Here is a 17,617-nt window from a genome sequence, read left to right as displayed (position 1 = left end):
CATACAGTTCCATTCTTGCTGAGGGGACCTGAAATAGCCAGTGGTAGCGGATGACTGGCCAGTGAAGGTATTTTGTTTGTACAAGCACAGATGTACAAGTGGAAACCAAGTGGACTGTCCTTTTGTGTTACAGTGACCTTTCTGTAAGGGGTAAGTAAGAACATGAGACTTCATGCAGGGGCTTGGTACCAAGAATGAAGGTGCAGGTCCTGCAGTAGTTCAAAAGATACTTGGTCTGGTGCACAGCACGTGGGAAACAATTACATTGCTTATTCAGTGTGCTCATGTGTCCTGTCCCACTAACCATGAAGAAAAGAGTTTGGAAGAAAGGGGCAGTTATTAGGAAAAGAAAATAGGTAGTTCTGGTTTTATTGATTACAGGACAACGTATTCATTCTTTCTTGAACATGAGTGTACAGAACTAACAGACAAGAAAGATGTGACTATATCCTCCTCTCAGTGCTGAAAAGGACTTTGCTTTTTTACCCCAGTCCTTGGTCTCTTCATTTTTTCCCCTTAAGGTTTAGCAGATGTGCTTTCCATTTTCCACTGGGCTTTCTTCTCCAAGTTTATGTTCGTAAGCGATTCATGTCTTTTCATAGCCTACAACGTGATAAGATCATCAGTTATCACCTGAAGGACCACAGAGTTGAAGCGTGAATCAATAACTTACAGAATACCTGGCCTGTCCTTACCAAGGCACAGTTCTGTCAGTTTTAACGCCAGGAAGCCAAGAGGGTAAAAATAAAATATTGAGAGATTATTTTGGCTGAAAGTAAATTACTTCTCTGGGAATAAAGTAAACCCTTTTGTCAAGGCACTTGCAGATAAATAATGACCAGAAGCACAGAATGTAGTACTGATCTGATTTTCACAAGACAGAGTTACTAGAAACAAATCAAAAGTTAAACAATCACAGATTCACAGAATATTTTGACATGGAAGGGACCCACACAGATCATCAATTCCAGCTCTTCAGTCAATGGCCCACAGGGCAATCAAACTTGCAACCTTGGCATTATTAGCACCTGGCCAACTGAGCTCATCTCAGGAAACACAATTCCAGCTGCTTTGAAAAGGATTCTGAAGTAGCTGTCCTCTCTTCCTGGTGTTTGCATTCATACTACTCCAGTACAGAGGAAAATGCTCTGGCAACCATCAGTGTTTGATCTCTGCTGTTAAAACCAGGAAAAATCCTTCCACTGTTTTCATTTAAGAGTGCTGCATCCTTTTCATTCTAATAGACAAATCCTGACAGAAATGTCAGGTGACATTCAGTAGCTCACAGTGCTGGGGTTAAGACTGTCACTCCTTCTAAGGTTTCTCTAGAACACTTAGCAGTCCATAGAAAGAAGACCTGAACATTGTCATCAGAAGAAAGGCTTCAGAGAAAGGCAGCATAACAAATAAGGTTCTTCTGCCATGCAAATGCTTTACACTCAGGGTTTTTTGTTTGTTTTTTTTTTTAAAGGAAGTATCTTAACAGTGCCATCATCCTTTTCTGATAGGAATTAGTCAATGAGGGTCACTTCTGGGGAACCAGGAGGACTTGTTAAAATTTTGTTCAGTGATAAAGTGACAAAAAACCCAAACCAAACAACAACCCAAACCCCCAAAGCAAGACAGGACTAAAAATCCATGGAGGAACTGAGACATTTATATGAAGATTTATTTGCCCTCATCAGCCCAAATTCTGTGCTTACCTGCTTCCCTCTGACCACCATGATGATGCATCCCAGTATTGTCAAGGCAATCATGACATAGCTGAACTTCACACGCAGCGTGGTCTTTGCTGCTCTCACTGTTTCAAGCCTCAAGAAAGAATGAAAGAACAGACTCATCATCAGAGACCCAAATAATTCACTTGGCTAATTATTTAATTTCTCCTTGCGTGCTGTCTCGGTAGTTTGTATAATGCTAAAAGTCTTACAAGAACAGGAGACGCTGATCCCTAAGTACCTTGGGAGATACTTGGTCACAAAGGCATTCCTCTCAAAGCTGGAAACAAACCCAGTTTTAAGCTTTGGTTACTCAGCTGTTAAAATACTGCCTTTGCAGACCACTTGACTGCCATGCAAAGGAGGAAGGCTGCAGTATTTAAGTATGTATGTTCATTATGGAAAGAACTGGAAAAAGAGAGGGATGGTTTTACTAATGCAGTATCTTTCTTACTGTCTGCTCCTTCTGTGCTCACTACCACCTTCCAATACTTGCAAAGTCAGGGAGAACTCATCCTTATTATAACTGTGAGGTATTTAACATTGTAAAACATGCATTTTTCTCTCAATAGCAGAAGCATGGTAAAACCCAAAATAGGGTGTTTTAACAGTTGAGAGTTCCTTGAGCAGAGGGAAGCATTATCACAGCTTTGCAATTTCTTCTGCTTGAACTTCAAAATGGTTTCATTTATGATGCAGTCTTATTTTCCAGCAAGGTGTTTCCTCTGCTACAGGACTTGACAGTGCTATAGGTGACACACAGGCTGCTGAATGCAGCACTCCTGAGAAGTTCTGAAGAGAACTTGGTAAAAGACCAGTGGTTCCCACTCCTGCTGGAGTAAATAGTCTTAAAGTGACCTGCTTTCCTGAGAAGCTAAGGAGGTGTGGAGGATCGTCAGCTTTCCAACATCAGCTTTGGACAGAGGAACTCTTTAAATTTTTTTAACTTTTTTTTAATTCCAGGGGGCTTACCTAGCCACACCAGTAGCTGTACTACCCTTTTGGGAAACCTGTTGCCTATTGTGCTGTTGTCTTTTAAAAACCAGAAGTCTTCCACTGGAAGAGTAGCAGTTACTAACACCTTCCAGCTGTACATGTGAAGAGTAAAAAGCAAATCATTTATTTTGAGTTAAACTCTGAAGGACATTCTACTCAAATGCCATCTTGGTTACGGCAGATTTCAAGTTTGTGTTAGAGAGAACAATGCAAGAAGGGCCAGTGAAACATTAATGCTTTTTAGAAGTGCTTTCCACAATAACCAAAGACCTACACCCTGTATATTTAACTCTCCTTGCAGAACAGAGCAGATGGCTCCCTTCTCAAGGAGGTCTGATATTCTCACTGATTACATTTGGCACATGATAAAATTCCAGAAGACTAGAAAAGCACCAACATAGTGTGATGAAAAGAATAAAAAGGCAAACTAGGTTAATTATACCCCAAAACTAACGTGGAAAATGAATTCAATGGAACTGGGAAATTAGTACTGAACATAAACATGAGTGAATATGGAATATTTTACTAAATTTTGACCCTTATATTTGGAAGAAAAAAAAAAAGATACTTAAGGATCCATGACACTTCAGTGTGGTAAATCCCACAGGACCTGAGAGAGAAGTTTTGTTCTTGTTTTTGTCAGAATATTGATTTGAGTACAAGATTTCTGATCGTAGGGAATAAACACATCCATTCATAATGAACTAATGGTTAATTTTAGCATCCAGGTTATTTGCTTCTGCTAATAATCTGCAGTGAAAGCCTTGAGTGCAGGCTGCAATTAAGCTGAAATGCACAGTAGTAGGATTAAAAAAAGTTTGCTAGTTAATTTTGGGAATACCTTAGATGTGTTAAGAATTTACAAGAGCAAAAGGTAGATATCTGGACAAAACTTGCATTTTAAAATCAATTCAGTAGCTAAGTTTAACATTTGTTTAATAAATAGGTTGCTTCACCACATTTTACAAGATTACTGAGTTATATCACAAGCCCTTACAACCCACAATTAACCTCAGATTAATTAATCTCAGAACATGAAAACAAGTTTTTGTGCTTTTATAGTTCTCAATTGTCTTCTCAGATTTGGCTGAATTACTTGTCTAAATAAAAAGAATTCCCTTTGCACTTGCAAAAATGGTCAGCTTTTATCAGAAGTTGGTTTGTCCTTTCAATAAACTAGTGAAATCAATCACTCTTGCTAACGCTGTTTTCTTAAAAACACTCATAACAAGTGCTTGGTATACAAATATATATGAATAATAATTTACTCCTGTATGTATTTCAAATGTAATTTTAAGAGAAATTATTCAATACAGAATTGAAGGATTCCATTTAAACAGAATTCATTCATTGTGATACATTTAAATACAGGGGTGGATTTTCAATTCTCACGTGGTGCATCCAGACAGACAAAATATTTAGAGGGCAGCTACGTCATTTTCTTACTCAAGTAGTGCAAGATTTACTGTTTCTTTTTAATTTAAATAAATACATGTATTTAAAAGCATTATGAGCATGTTTTAAAAGATAACTATACTACCACTGGGAATGTTTTTTAAATGAATAGTTGTCCATTTTTGATAAGTTTGATCTTTATTTTTCATGTGCAAACCAGAATATCCAGTTTTATTTTCTACTTTTCACACTGGACAAAGCTTTGACATTTGGACTCAGCAACAACAGGGAAATTTTGACTCTCTCTGGTTTGGGAGCCTTTACACTGTTTGTCAGTTTAAATTCCAGCTGTAAAGAAGTTGGCCCATGCCCTTTAGGTATTCATTAATAAGTATTTCATATGAGTTTCAGTTATTTTATAGCTGTATATATGAAAGTTTCCCACAGCGGGATACTGACATATAATGAAAAACACTAGAAAAAAGCTCACACTAATGTTTGAAAAAAGCTTTCAAGTTGTGAGAGAAGAGTAACAATGAACGGATCTGCCACGTTTTTGTAATGAAACAACTGATAAATACTGGTCATCCCTTTGCAAAAAAAAGGGGCGAAAAAAAAATCAAGAGGGACACATTATCTTAGCACAAGAGAATTGCTCAGGTCATTTCATCTACAAGGATGACACACCAAACACAGCAGGGTAAGATTTTTCAGCTGTGCAAACCCATGCTTTTTCAGAAAAGTTATTCTGGAGTTGCATTCATGTAACTTATTTCTGCACAAAGTCTTTTACAGCTTCAAAACCGACACTTACGAGACAGTCTCTGGTATATCCTCTGGCTTTTTGAAATGGCCTGCCCACAACAAAAACCTTCTCTCCCAATCTGTAGGCTTGTATCCAGGCACCCCCGAAGCAGATCGACCTAAAAACCCCCAACAAAACACACAAACAAAAACAAAACAACAAAACACCACCAAAAACACCAGTCAGAGAGGCTGGATGGCCAGGGCTGTAACAAAACCAGTTAGGGCGAGCAATGCAGAACTCTAAATAGGAGTGCTAGAGTTGGTTAGAGAATGAAAACCGTACCACAGATTAACAAACGTGTAAGTGTAGATTCAAATGAAGCCATGTAAGAGAGACCAAATCCTTCCCAAAACCTCTGTATCTGCAGGTCTAAATATGTAGAAGCTGCTCCAGTGTCTAAGCATCCTAAGGTGCTGTTTTTCTATTTCATTTAAATAAGGTTAAAAAAAAATAAATGGAACAGCGATAGAAAAGCCAATATAACATCACAGAATGTTAACTTTTTCAGGCAGTGTAAGATTTTATCTGAAGGTATAAATAAACAGATGACCATAGGCAAAGATTAGACACATAATTTTCAGTTCAGTCTTTTAAACTCCATATACAAAATATTCATAATGTAACAGGGGAAGCTTTTCATATATAACGTACCATTAAAATCTAGCAAACAAAGTGCAGAGATAGACAGCTTCTTCCTTTTTTCTTTTAAACAACGGGCAGTGTCCTGTATGGCTGTGTTCTCCCTCATGGATTCACGAATTATCTAGGACGTGGGGTGGATGCACAGTTTTGCTGACAATGCCACGTTATTCAAAAACATAAAGAAGAGGGCTGAGCCCAAAATGCTGTGGGCTTCAGAAGCCAGAGTCAATGAACCGGCCTGGGAACTCCCTAGTATATAAACAGGAAGCAATTCCAGTTCACACACAAATGGGAGACTCTACCCTCACTGTCATTAATCATTACCTAAGCCTGAGCAAGGCCTCGGGGTTTCACAGTGGTTTTGGCAAAATGTTCAGTAACAGAAAGGAAAACAGCGTAACTGGCAATGATCAGAGGCACAGACAAGCACAACAGCATTACTGTGCCTCTGTGTAAAACTGTGACTCCAGCATTTGGAAAAGCATGGGAAATACTTAGAGGGAGCTGAAATAGAACAGGCACAGAGAACACTGGTAAGGATAGCCACAGGTATGGAATGGTCACCATGTAAGAAGCAGTGTCACAGACTGAGACACTTTGGCATGGAAAAGCAGTGACTGAAGCTCTCTTCAGCCCAACACAGCACTCTAAGAGACTTTGGGAGTGTGGGTTATAATGAGGTCCTGTTTTGGAAGGGGTACTGAATAAAGGAAAACCAGATTATAAAACAGTGCACATCGGGTTAAAAAAAACCTACAAGACTGCACTGGCTCTCTCACAGCATGGTTCAGCTGAGGAATTTCTTCTTAGAGAAGAAATTCTTAGAGAATTTTAGCATCCACATTCTTAGAGAATGTGGATGCTAAAAATACATCCAGCTTCAAGAAACTGGGCAAATTTGTGGGGAGAAAAAAAATACAGTGAGGACTATTAAACACCAAGATGCCACCTCTGGCACAGTGGTATAGAGGAGCCCTCTTCCTATTCTCTTCCTTAGGTTCTTGCTGTAGGTCACCATTCCCACTTGTCTTCACAAAAATGTAAGGGACTTCCTTTACCGGCCCCCTGCTGGAGACATTACACTTTTAAGGACACCTTTTGTCCCAGTACAGCTGAATTCTGTTTTTAACACAGAATTATGCCAAATGCTTCACATCTGTGTGCCACGGGTGGGCCATAAGGAACCTGCGACACAGGGAGCAGAGTAACTGTCCCATATATAGTGAAAAAATTTTCATGACCTCAGCTTTCCCTGGCCAGCTCTACCCTTAAACATGAACCAATTCAGACTCTTTCCTGCAGGGCACGTTCAATTTTTGGAGCAGTTGGAGCTGGCTGCACTCTGAAAAACTGCAAAAGTCTTTTAGCTCACACAGCATTCCTAAACATGAATAGTTTACAGGGGGCTGAACAGACAGTTCCAGAGCACAGCTGAAGAGCCTCAGTGTAGGAGTGTACGCCAGACAAGGTCCTGGTGATCTGCTACAAAGTGAAAGCTCTGTGACCGTCACAAGAAGAAATATTGACCCCTGGCTTTGTCAGAAAACAAGACTTTACTAAACTGAATGCTCCATTTTTCAGTCTAAAGATCAGAACTTGCTCTCACAAAATCATATGAACATCTATGTCAGCTAAATTCCTGTTTGATAACTGCAGCATGGATATGTGAGTATTTCGTAGCAGGAAACATTCCAGGATCTTATCAAAGACTCTTACTCTTTGACTGAAGGTCTTGCTGGGGTTTAATGCACAGCCTTCTGCTTATCTTCGGGTCCACTCCCTCAGTCATCCTCAGAACTGAGGGAATATTTCTTCCCAGCAGTTTAACAGCCCTGTCTGGAAGAGAAAGCAGAGGAAGCAAAGAGGCCAAATTTAACTCAGAGTAGTAGAAAGTGGGAATACCAGCTTTTCAATGGAAGCATTCGGGGTTTTTTTTTAACACAAGAGGAAAACAAGAAAGAAAACTGATAGGTACAAATGTAATATTTAACAAGAAGTACCAGAGTTAGTTGTAACAGCTTACTGAAGAAATTAAAACTTGTCTATAAGCTATGCCTTGAGCTTGCTCATTAACCTTATGTAGAAAAATGTCAGTGCAATTAAATTCATTTAGGAAAAAAAAAGAATGCAAGATAACATCCTACCAGCAATTTCTAAAACACATTACATATCACAATTTCCGGGAACTCATCTATACCTATGCTTTGGATGGTGCTGTTTCAAGGACCCCACACCAGCATTCTACCAATCTTGTCACATCCCAAAACCATTGACAGAGTCACAGGAAAAGCCAAAAAAGCAGAATCTTGCAGCGCTAAGAGGCAACTACTTTGTAGTGCATTAGAAAAGGCCTGGGCACCTTATATACAAAAGCATACTTTAAAGAAGGCACTTCAACGCGTTAATTAATATAATGAAAAAATTCTGGAAAAAAACCCAAGGAAACAAGCAAACTAACTCTGAAAGGCAAATAGGGCACTTTAAAAAATATAAAATGAGTTCTTTTTTTCCTTCATTATGCTGTCTGAAGGTGTCTCTCCTAAGGCCCTTCACTTTCGAGGTATAACACACTCCTGCTCTGAAAAACCAGTAATTTACATTTACAGGCGTCGCCCCCAACGAAACCGGACTCTTTTCAAGCTCTTCAGAGAAAAGTGGGCACAGCCCCACTCCTATCATTGTTTTTAACGCCAGTCCATCAGATACGGCCCCTCACGCTCGGCTTCACCCCCGCCACAGCGCCGGCCGGGGCCACCCCGCTCGGGGCCCGGCCCCTCGGGGTCCCGGGGAGAAGGCGAACGGGCGGCAGCTCCGGCCGGGCCCGGCCCCGGAGCTCGGTCACTCCGTGCCTCCCTGCCTCACTCACCCGCGCGGCCCCACATGGCGCTGCCTCGGCCCTGCTCGGCGCCCTCAATGTCACCGCTGGGCCCCGCCCCGGGCCCGCGATTGGAGGGAGCCGCGCCGCGGGACGCTCGGGGCAGCCGAGGCCGGGACCGCCTCCGGTGGGGGCGACCGAAGCTCTCCCAGCAGCTGGAGGAGGCGAAGGGGCCGCGAAGCCGCTGCCGGTGGAGATGCCCGTCGGGGGCCGCTGCGCCGGGGGCCGCGCTCCGGCGGGTCCCGCCCCGCTCCGCCCCGCGCGTCATCCCGGCTCCCCGCCGGATTGGGCGCCGCCGCGCCCTCGGCCGATCCAGGATGGCGGCGCCCAGCGGAGCCGCGGGCTGCGAGGACTTCGCCGAGTTCCAGGTAACCCGCGCGGGGCGGGCGGGGACGGGCCGGGCTGGGCCGGGCGCTGCCTCCGCCGCCGCCGCCTCCTCCCCCTCCCCCTCCCCGCTCCGGCGCCCCGCGCGCTCCCGCCGCCTCCCGGCGCGCGGCCCCGCGGGAGCGCGTGCCCCGCGCGCGAGGTCACCCCGCGCCTCGCGGCCGGCGGGATGCGGCGGGAAGGGAGCAGGGTCCGGCCTTCCGCCGCTCCCCGTCCCTCATCCCTCCGGCAGGAGCGGGGCCGAAGGTATCTCCCCTTCCCCACGGGTCCTTTTCCCGGGACGGAGCGCTCGCGGCGCGGGAGCCCCCGCGGGCGGCGGGAGCTCCGTGGGCGCCTCCGCGGCGTTTAACGGAGCGTGAAGTGCCACCCGTGTCTTCAGCGGTGCGAGCAGGGCCCAGGCCGGCGGGGCGGTGGGAACCGGCCTGTTCCTCGAACACAGAATCCCAGAATATCCTGGGTAGGAAGGGACCCTCAGGAATCATCGAGTCCAGCTCCTGACCTGGCACAGGACGCCCCAAGGGTCACACCGTGTGCCTGAGAGCGTTGTCCAAACACATCTTGAACTTTGTCAGGCTTGGTGCTGTGACCCTTCCCTGAGGAGCCTGTTCCAGTGCCCAACCACCCTCTGGGTGAAAAACTTTTTCGTGTGTTCCAACCTAAACCTCCCCCAGCTCAGCTTCACTCCCCCTGGAATGGTGGGGCGTTTTATTTAAAGTTTGCCGTTTTGGTGCAGGTTGTGCCCAGTTTCCCATCTGGAAACGGGGGTGGGGACTTGGGCAGAGGCTCTTCAGCTGCCTGCAGGGCCAGGGGACTTCAGGGGACACCGGTTACTCACCCCTGCTCTGGCCTTTGCTGCCAGGGAAACTCTGTGGTTTGCAGCACATACTCCTGCATGTGGGATTGTTCCTTTGGTGTGTTTCTACTCTTTGTAAGGAATCCTGTTTAGTTTCTATTAAAATGCTTAACTATGCGAATTTTTTTGTAGTAGGCTTTTCTCATAACCAAGTATCTCTCTCTCTGTTTTTTAATACAGGAGCTGCTCAGGGTGATGAGGACGATCGATGATAGAATTGTCCATGAATTAAACACTACAATTCCAACAGCTTCCTTTGTGGGGAAAGTTGATCCTGGCCAGACGTGTAAAGAGCTGTATCAGTCTGTGAGTGCACACGCCTTCCACTTCCAGCTCCCTTCCTGCTGCTTTCTCATGTGCAGTGGCCAGTAAAGCATCCTCAGTGTGTGAGGAAAACTGCCTTGGTAGATCCTGCTTTGTGTATTCCTAACTGTCCTGCTCAACATCTCCACACACCCGTGTATGTAACAACTGCTTCAGTTTAAAACCATGCTGGGAAATTCTTTGTTCTGCAATACTGATCCTTTGAGGATCTTTTAAAAAGGATGCTTGCTTTTCCTACTGGTGTGCAAGGCTCTTTCTCATGTTTACCTTTGACTTTTGATCAACTTGGTAAGAACAAGAACCACAGAATAGTCTGAGTTGGGAGTAGCTGCTGCTCAAAGCAGTGTTGTTTCCTACATGTGGATTATGAATTCCAATACCATGACTTTAGAAAGTGTTTCTTTAAACTTGTAACTTAGAGGTTTCTATTCCCTGATGAGTCACTGTGACTTTCTTTCTCTCCCCACTTAGCTGATGGATGCTCACACCAGTAGAGAAAGAATCATCAAAAACTGCATCTCTCAGACTTCTACTGTAGTGAAAACTCTCAAAGAAGAGAGGGAAAAGGCCCATGAAGATGCAGCATTATTAAAGCAACTCAGGAAAGAGCAGACAAAGGTGAGTGGTGGAGCCTTCTAGACATCACTTAGAGAGGAAGAAGACGGTATCTTTCCCAAATGGAAGGACCTGTGTGATGGAGAGAACCCAAAGTGGATCCTGAGTCACGCAGTCTTTTTTCCAAGGTTCTTGTTGGGTCTTGTGAGAACTATTATCCCAAGGCCTCAAGGCAGAGAGCTGCTTTCATCCTGCAAGTGGAGCATTTTCTGAGATTCTTTTACACAAATGCCATAGAAAAACACGTGTTCTTCCCCATGGTGGATTCTAACCTTCTCTGACTGACACCACTGAGGCACAGCTTAACTTTTCCTGTCCTCTACAAGATGCTCCTGGGCAACCTTGAATTCCACTTACACCACTTCTTTGCTGTTTGGTATTTCTTGGATTAATATTTGGAGTACCTTGTGATGGTGTGAGAGAAACTTCTGGGTTTGCCTACAGAATTCTAATGTGCAAATGCCCTCTCAACCTTCTGGCCTCTGGGTGGAAAGTGTACTTTACCAGAGGTGACCAGAGGTGATTGAGTATCAGAAATGGAGAAAGGAACCCCACTGAAGCTCTCACCCCAATTCCAGGGCCCCTTTGTAAGGAAAAGGATACTGAGAGAACCGTGTGGCAGTGAGTGGTTTTATTCTTAAAGCCTCACTTACTGAACTGCTAACAAGGATGGATACTAGTTTGGAAAACTAGAATGGTAGCTTAATATTTTCTACAAATTTTGTTGGCAGAACCAATTCTTTAAATCATTTAGTTACTAAGCCCAAAACTTCTCACTGAAAGCACGGGGAAGGTCACTATGATAGTGTTTTATGATCAGAGGTAGCTTCAAATGTTAAAAGCAATCCATGATTTAGAAACATCTCAGAATTATGAGATCACCTCAGATTTGTAGTTGGACCTTATGAGGTGTGATCCCCCTGCCTTTTTTTTTGGCTCACCATGAGAGGTGTGTTTTTCTACAAGTCGGAAATGCTATCTTGACAGAACGCATCCTAGTTTTAAGACTGAGAATTTCAAATGTCTATTCAGTTGGTTGCAATACAGATCTTTTTTCCCTTGTTATATGTGTTTCTCTCATCCTGCTTATTGTACAAATTGGAGGACTTTATGCAAAATTATTACTTCTGGGGCATTGAATGGGAGAACTTGGAGTAACAGTTTCTTTGAAAGATCCTCTGAGTGTTTATTTTATAGAGACTTGTCCTGGTCATCCAGTCACTCTGTGGATGCTGGATTGTTATTTCAAACAGTTTGAAGTCCCGTTGAGTTGGGGAAAGTCCATCCAACAGCTGTAGCAACTCTGTGTGCCTGGATATCTTACTTGGAAAGTTTTTAGTGGGATTGCTGTCTTGGCTTGCACTTGTTCACCAGGCCTCTAATTGGAACCATGTATTGAAAATGGATAAACTCTGACTCTTAGTCTGTTGTGTTAAAGACTCCAACAAGAATACATCCTAAATATGGGAGGAAATGGCAGATGATTCTTGTATCTCCTACTATTGCTTCAGGACCAGATTACCTGAACACAACTGCCACACCTGCCCCTTGGGGTTTTTAATAGGTGTGAAAAGGTTCTAACTCTTCTCACGGGTCAAGTAAGTGCTCAACAACTGTGTATTGTGGTAGTTCTTGCCAGAGCTTTTGCATCTGTGTAGAGCTGATTTATTCTGCAGTGATGACATAAAATATGAACTGGTTCAGACAGCACGAGCACACGTGATCAGACTGCAGACCCCTTTTGGTCAGTGCACTGAATAGATGGCAAATGAAGCAGAGAGGGTCTGTTCATAACCTTAGTTTTAAATCCAGAATCCTAGCTGGGTTCCTAGCTTTGCTGCCAGCTCCGTGTATGACTCCAATAATGCAAGAGTGGCAACTCGAGGCTGCAGAGCCTTCCCCAGCCCTGGCATTCTCTGTGCTGAGTGCTTGAATTAGGTGCAGTTATTTATGCCTGTGAAGCCATCAATGTTAATCAGTTAATTGCTAGCAAATCTTGCTGGGCAGTAGTTAGGAATAGAGCACGAGTGACCAGGATCTACTGCCAGGCTTGCTTTGCCAGTCTGCCTTCACTGTGCCCTTGCAGACTTGTGTGTGCCCCAAGCACCGGCTGACTGGAAGGGCCAGGCTCCCAGGGTGATTACACATTGTGCCCTTTGGTTTGCACCATCAGAGGAGGTGTGCACCTGGTGCTGGGGTTGGGAGCTGGAAAGTTGCAATGGTAGTAAATACTGAAGGCTGCAGGGAGACCTGTTTGACAATAACCTCTTTATCTGTTACTTCCTGCAGTTGAAATTGATGCAGTCGGAGCTCAATGTTGAAGAAGTGGTAAACGACAGAAGCTGGAAGGTACTCAGTGATTTAACAGTGATGATGTTCTGTCCCAACAGACAGTCCTGCACTCCAGGTGTGGGACTGGTGCCTTATGAAGCAGGTTAACTAGAAATAGATGAGGGCAGTGCTGGGGCAAATGCTTCAAGTCAGTCATTTTCCCAGTTCTGATGCAGAGATCAAAGCTTTTCAGTTGCACTGCCAAGGGAAGAAAAGCATCTGATTTTGGGGGGAGAAAGGACTGTGGATTATTCCCTATGTCACTTTTTCCCCCTTGCCCAGTGGCTGAGGACTTTGTAGGCTTTTCTGTGGTAACTTCTCTGAGAAGCTTTGCTGGGCATCAGAGAGATGGGTCTTTCACTGGTGCTGATCACAACTCTGAGGAGAGCCCAGGGGAGGGTACGGCTGTAGAAGCTGAACCTTTTCCTGATGGAGTTTTTTCAGGCCTGAACCGACACTCCCTGGTGCAAAGGGCAGCCTTGCCGTTGCTCTCCTGTGTCAGCAGAGGGTGCAGGTCACCCTCTGGATTGATGGCCCCGAAGTCTAGCTGGTGATTTTAACACCAAGCTTAAATTCTGAAGTGGCTGTATTGTGTCACTGCAGCATCTCACATCTGGCATCCTTTTCTGGTTTGGTGTAGCCTTTCAGAGCTTTCAATATGGCAGAGAGAACCTCTTTTCCTCTCTAAATGCAAAAAGGATTTTGGCAAATAGCTAGTACTAGCTGCACCTTCCTTTTTAATCCCAACTTCATGATTTTAGTCCCCTAGATTGCACCAGTGTAAAACCAATGCAGCTTTAAGTCTTGGGTGTTTTTCAGTAACCTCAGTGCAGGCTGATGAAATTAGCATTTACACAGTTTTCCTCATATGCTGTGCCATCAGTACACCTCTGTACTGTCCCACAAAGCTAAGCATGCACTTCAGTTTAATTTTAAACCTGCTCAGATCTGGTTAAGCAATGACACAGCCTTAACAACAATATGCTGCAGGTCACTAGGGGCAAATATTTTATGGTGACACTGCTATAGGGGAACAGCCCCCACCCTAATATTCATTCTGAAGCACCAGATTTAGTAATGATCCCAGGGGTTTCTTGTAGCTGCATTAAGCTGTTACTGGTGACAGAACTGTCTAATTTTTCACGAAGATGGAGAGTTTATAAACAGTGAGGTATGCATGGTGCAGGGGTACTTTAGCCTGCTAGTGTATTCCTCAGCCAGTGTTCAGAGTGGGGCTTGAAGAGATAAATATTTCTGGGTTTTATCTCCAGCTCTGCTATACTGTGCTCTGAATATACACATAAATGGCTCATTTAGCTGCCTGTGAAAATGCCACTAATGGAATTAGAACTAGTCATGGTTGCGGACCAAATGCAATATGTTACATGGAAGTGATTGTTGGTGTGCAGGCTGGTGTTTTACTCTTGCAGACTTGTGGTTGGAAAGTACACCTGTGTATTTCCATTAACCCTAAACAACTGAAAACTGATTGGAAAAATCTTATTAGGAAACAGTTTTTTAAACGCTGGCTGACTGTAGCAATAGTGGCATACAGAAGGATGCTACTTTACAGAAATGCATGCAGTGGAATTTGGATGATACCAAAAAGGAATTGATTTTCAAACAAGACACTTGCATTAGTCTCTGTCCAGCACCTCCACATTGGAGTTTATTGTTGGAGTGGTTTGTACAAATATGTAAAAGCCAGCAAAATTAAACTTCTGCATAATAACATGAATATTAAGGTTTCTCAGCCCTTGCTTTTGCTGAAAAATATCTGAAAAATGAGAACAGCACTTCAGAGGTAGACCAATGGAGTTAAGTGGCCTGAGTAACTGGAGATCTGTGATTCAATTATCCTAAAAGTAGGAGGCAGTGTTAGTAAGACTGCAGCGTTGATCTTCCTTCCGTAGGTTGTGGAGTTACTGTTAAAGACACTTTAAAAGTTTGCATGATAGCAAGCAAGCTGGTGTGTTGTTTGATGCTAGAGACCCTTGTGGTGCTTTAGAGAGTATTTCCAGCACCCTTTTAGACATACATGCCATTAAAATGTCATTAACAGACAACGGACAAAAAATGGTGCAATTTGTTTAGTACTAAAATGTTTCTGAATTGGAACCCCCTGTTGCTCTTAATTTCTACAGTTCCCTCCTATCAGTGATCTCAAACCTTTACCTTATCTGAACCCTTCCAGAGGTGTCTACTCCATGTGGTAACATAATGGCAGCACAATTTCTATGTGTGAAAGAAACTATATCACAGCTTTTGTTTTCTGCAGTATGAAGCAGTTTGTAATACATGTCTGTTTCTTTTAAATTTGAAAGGAACTTGAAAATTACTCCAAAGTTGTTGAGAACCAATGCTGTAACTAATGCATGCTCCAAGCTTTGCTTTTGCTGAAATTGCCATAGGTTCTGAACTGTGAATAAGAAGATCAGCTGTAGAAGATTGTAGGAAGATAGAGCTTGAAATAGTGTATTTATATAAAGTGTTGGATAACTTTCCCAAAATTACAAGTCCACTCACTTTGCACATAAAGCCAATTGGAGAGTTTGCGAAACTTCATATCCTGATCATCACAGGCACTTGGGTCTGCCAAATCCCTGGACAGCTTGGCAAAATATGCTCTTGTGGGAATGCTGGGACAACCAACACCTGCCAGAGCCTCAGCTTGGTGTTGGGTGGTGCTTGTGTCACTTTCAGGACTTGTGCTGGACGAGTTTGGATAAAAACTGATAGATAACAAAATGGCTTGTGAAGAGCACCTGCAGCCTTGGTGAGAGCCTGTGTGGTTTGCTTTGGATTCAGACTGCCTTACTTTAAATAGTCACGTTTACTGGCCCTCCTCAGGGCAGGCCAGCAGCAGTTCAGGCTAAATATACACGATCCTCAGTATCCAGTTCTGTAGGCTAAATATTACCCAAAGAAGGTGCCAGAGGTGAGTGAGGCAGGAGTGGTGTGCCCTTTGCAGGGCATGCTGGTAGCATTGGCAAAGGCAGGCAGATCATTGGAAGTGTGCACGTGGCTTGCAGGAGCCCTTGCCCCTCTTCTTGGCTGTCATGACAATCTAAAATGTGCCTGCTCAGGAAAAACAGGAATGCAGTGTCCAAATTTGAATGCCAGAGTGAACCTGACTGAACACTACCATTCAGGAGCCTTCCACTGATTATTTCCCTCCCTTTTAAAAACAAAAAAAATTGATGATAACATCATCAAAATGATGTTTAAAAACACCATTTTTGATGATAACAGGCTGCCAGGATTAAGAGTCTGCATTATCTGAGGGAGAACACTTAGTGCTGTGCAGTGTCCCAGCATTAGGCTGCAAACTCTGGATTTACTAAAGCCAGGAGAGAAGGTGAATGGAGATGGATGTCTTGGTAAGTGCCATTCATTGATACCTCAGAGCTGGGCAGCTTGAGATGGGTGCTACATGACGAGGTAGTTGCCTGAACTGTCTGTGAAGTTCTGCTCATTTCCTGGATGGGGCTGATTCACTTTTGCTCTTCTGTTTTGGTGTCTCAGGTATTTAACGAGCGGTGCCGAATTCACTACAAGCCTCCGAAGAGTCAATGATGATGTGGGGTATTTTCCATCAAGGTGGTCCATAACTGTGAGAGCCAAACTGGAAAGAGACCTTGGGTGAGCTGAACTGGGACCCTCCAGAACCAGTAGAACCCAGTCTTGTTTTGTTTTGGACCTACTTAGCTGAATTCTCAATCTTGAAATGATTCTCCTGTAATTAAGAGAAAACAACTCATCTTTTGTACAAAATATGTGAACAAATGAGTTTTATAGTATTAAAACAATTTTCAAATGCAATGCAAAACTGGCATCTTTCTTGAACTTCCACAGCTGCAGTGATCCCAGAGGGGAAGAAACAGTAAAACCCATCCTGAGCAGGGAGAACAAGGCTCTCCCTGAGCTGGTGCCTACTAAAATACCAGTGAACATGGTCTTTTTGTGGAAATAATCTGCTACAGCCTGAAAGGAAATGAAAATTGCAGACTGATCAGCAAGTGTAGTAAGTTCAGCATCGCTTAAAGTAAGAAGTTACCAGCCTTGTTCTGAACTGCTCAACACAAGCAGCAGAGGCCCCGTGTTGTGTGTGGATACAGGTTTGCCATGGCTCCTGCAATGCTGACAGGCAGCATCTGTTGCTTACTCTCTTCTGGTCTGTGTTACCAAGTTCTGGAGTTTTCCTTTATATAGGGAATGTGGTGTAGATTAAAACCACTTTGGGTTGGAGCTGAAGATGTGTCTCATTTGGGAATGAGACTGTCCAGGGATCCTTTTTTGTCCCTTCCTTGGAACCTTTAAGATCAGTTGTAAAGGTGAATTGTGTTTGAGCTGAGGAAGCAGCTGTGCATACCTGATCCTGTTGATCCTGGCCATGGTGTTGTGTTTAGAAAGCTTTAATGCAGCACCCCTGCAGTAACACAGCATTTAAAGGCAGATAAGTAGGAGGAAAGCTGAATTGCTGCAATCACACCTGTATATTTTACATTTTTACTTTTTATTTTGTATTTATTTCAGATTGGCTGACAGTCAAGTGACAAGGTCTGTGTGGTTGCCAGCTGGTTTTATTACTTAGTGATATGACTTTAAGAACCACTGAACTTAAACAGAGCCCTAAAAATACAGGACCTGTCTTGCAAACACTTCGGAATTCAGCA

At 43.7% G+C, this 17,617-nt stretch overlaps 2 protein-coding genes across 2 annotated transcripts; one reads left to right on the top strand and one right to left on the bottom strand.

Annotated features, from left to right (window-relative positions):
* Nucleotides 1–339: 339 nt before the first annotated feature.
* Nucleotides 340–8,717, bottom strand: FAM162A (family with sequence similarity 162 member A). The gene is made up of 5 exons (XM_048294068.1): nucleotides 8,426–8,717; nucleotides 7,276–7,395; nucleotides 4,924–5,032; nucleotides 1,704–1,812; nucleotides 340–603 (listed from the first exon to the last, which is right to left on the bottom strand). The coding sequence occupies exons 1-5, from the start codon at nucleotides 8,700–8,702 to the stop codon at nucleotides 517–519; spliced, it is 702 nt and encodes a 233-aa protein (XP_048150025.1). The 5' UTR covers nucleotides 8,703–8,717; the 3' UTR covers nucleotides 340–516.
* MIX23 (mitochondrial matrix import factor 23) lies at nucleotides 8,694–16,763 on the top strand. Its single transcript, XM_048294069.1, has 5 exons — nucleotides 8,694–8,802; nucleotides 9,852–9,977; nucleotides 10,467–10,613; nucleotides 12,900–12,959; nucleotides 16,467–16,763. Exons 1-5 carry the CDS (start codon nucleotides 8,752–8,754, stop codon nucleotides 16,515–16,517), a joined length of 435 nt encoding a protein of 144 aa, XP_048150026.1. The 5' UTR covers nucleotides 8,694–8,751; the 3' UTR covers nucleotides 16,518–16,763.
* Nucleotides 16,764–17,617: the final 854 nt, after the last annotated feature.

The sequence above is a fragment of the Corvus hawaiiensis genome, chromosome 2 (assembly GCF_020740725.1).
Source record: "Corvus hawaiiensis isolate bCorHaw1 chromosome 2, bCorHaw1.pri.cur, whole genome shotgun sequence".
NCBI lineage: Eukaryota > Metazoa > Chordata > Aves > Passeriformes > Corvidae > Corvus > Corvus hawaiiensis.
This window is presented reverse-complemented; position numbering and strand designations above follow the sequence as displayed.

Coding starts and splice junctions, on each gene's coding strand:
- MIX23 (XM_048294069.1), top strand. CDS start 8,752: ATGGCGGCGCCCAGCGGAGCCGCGGGCTGCGAGGACTTCGCCGAGTTC. Junction 8,803..9,851: donor AGGACTTCGCCGAGTTCCAG/GTAACCCGCGCG, acceptor TTTTTAATACAG/GAGCTGCTCAGGGTGATGAG. Junction 9,978..10,466: donor GTAAAGAGCTGTATCAGTCT/GTGAGTGCACAC, acceptor CTCCCCACTTAG/CTGATGGATGCTCACACCAG.
- FAM162A (XM_048294068.1), bottom strand. CDS start 8,702: ATGACGCGCGGGGCGGAGCGGGGCGGGACCCGCCGGAGCGCGGCCCCC. Junction 5,033..7,275: donor GCAAGACCTTCAGTCAAAGA/GTAAGAGTCTTT, acceptor GGGGGTTTTTAG/GTCGATCTGCTTCGGGGGTG. Junction 1,813..4,923: donor GATATACCAGAGACTGTCTC/GTAAGTGTCGGT, acceptor TTCTTTCTTGAG/GCTTGAAACAGTGAGAGCAG.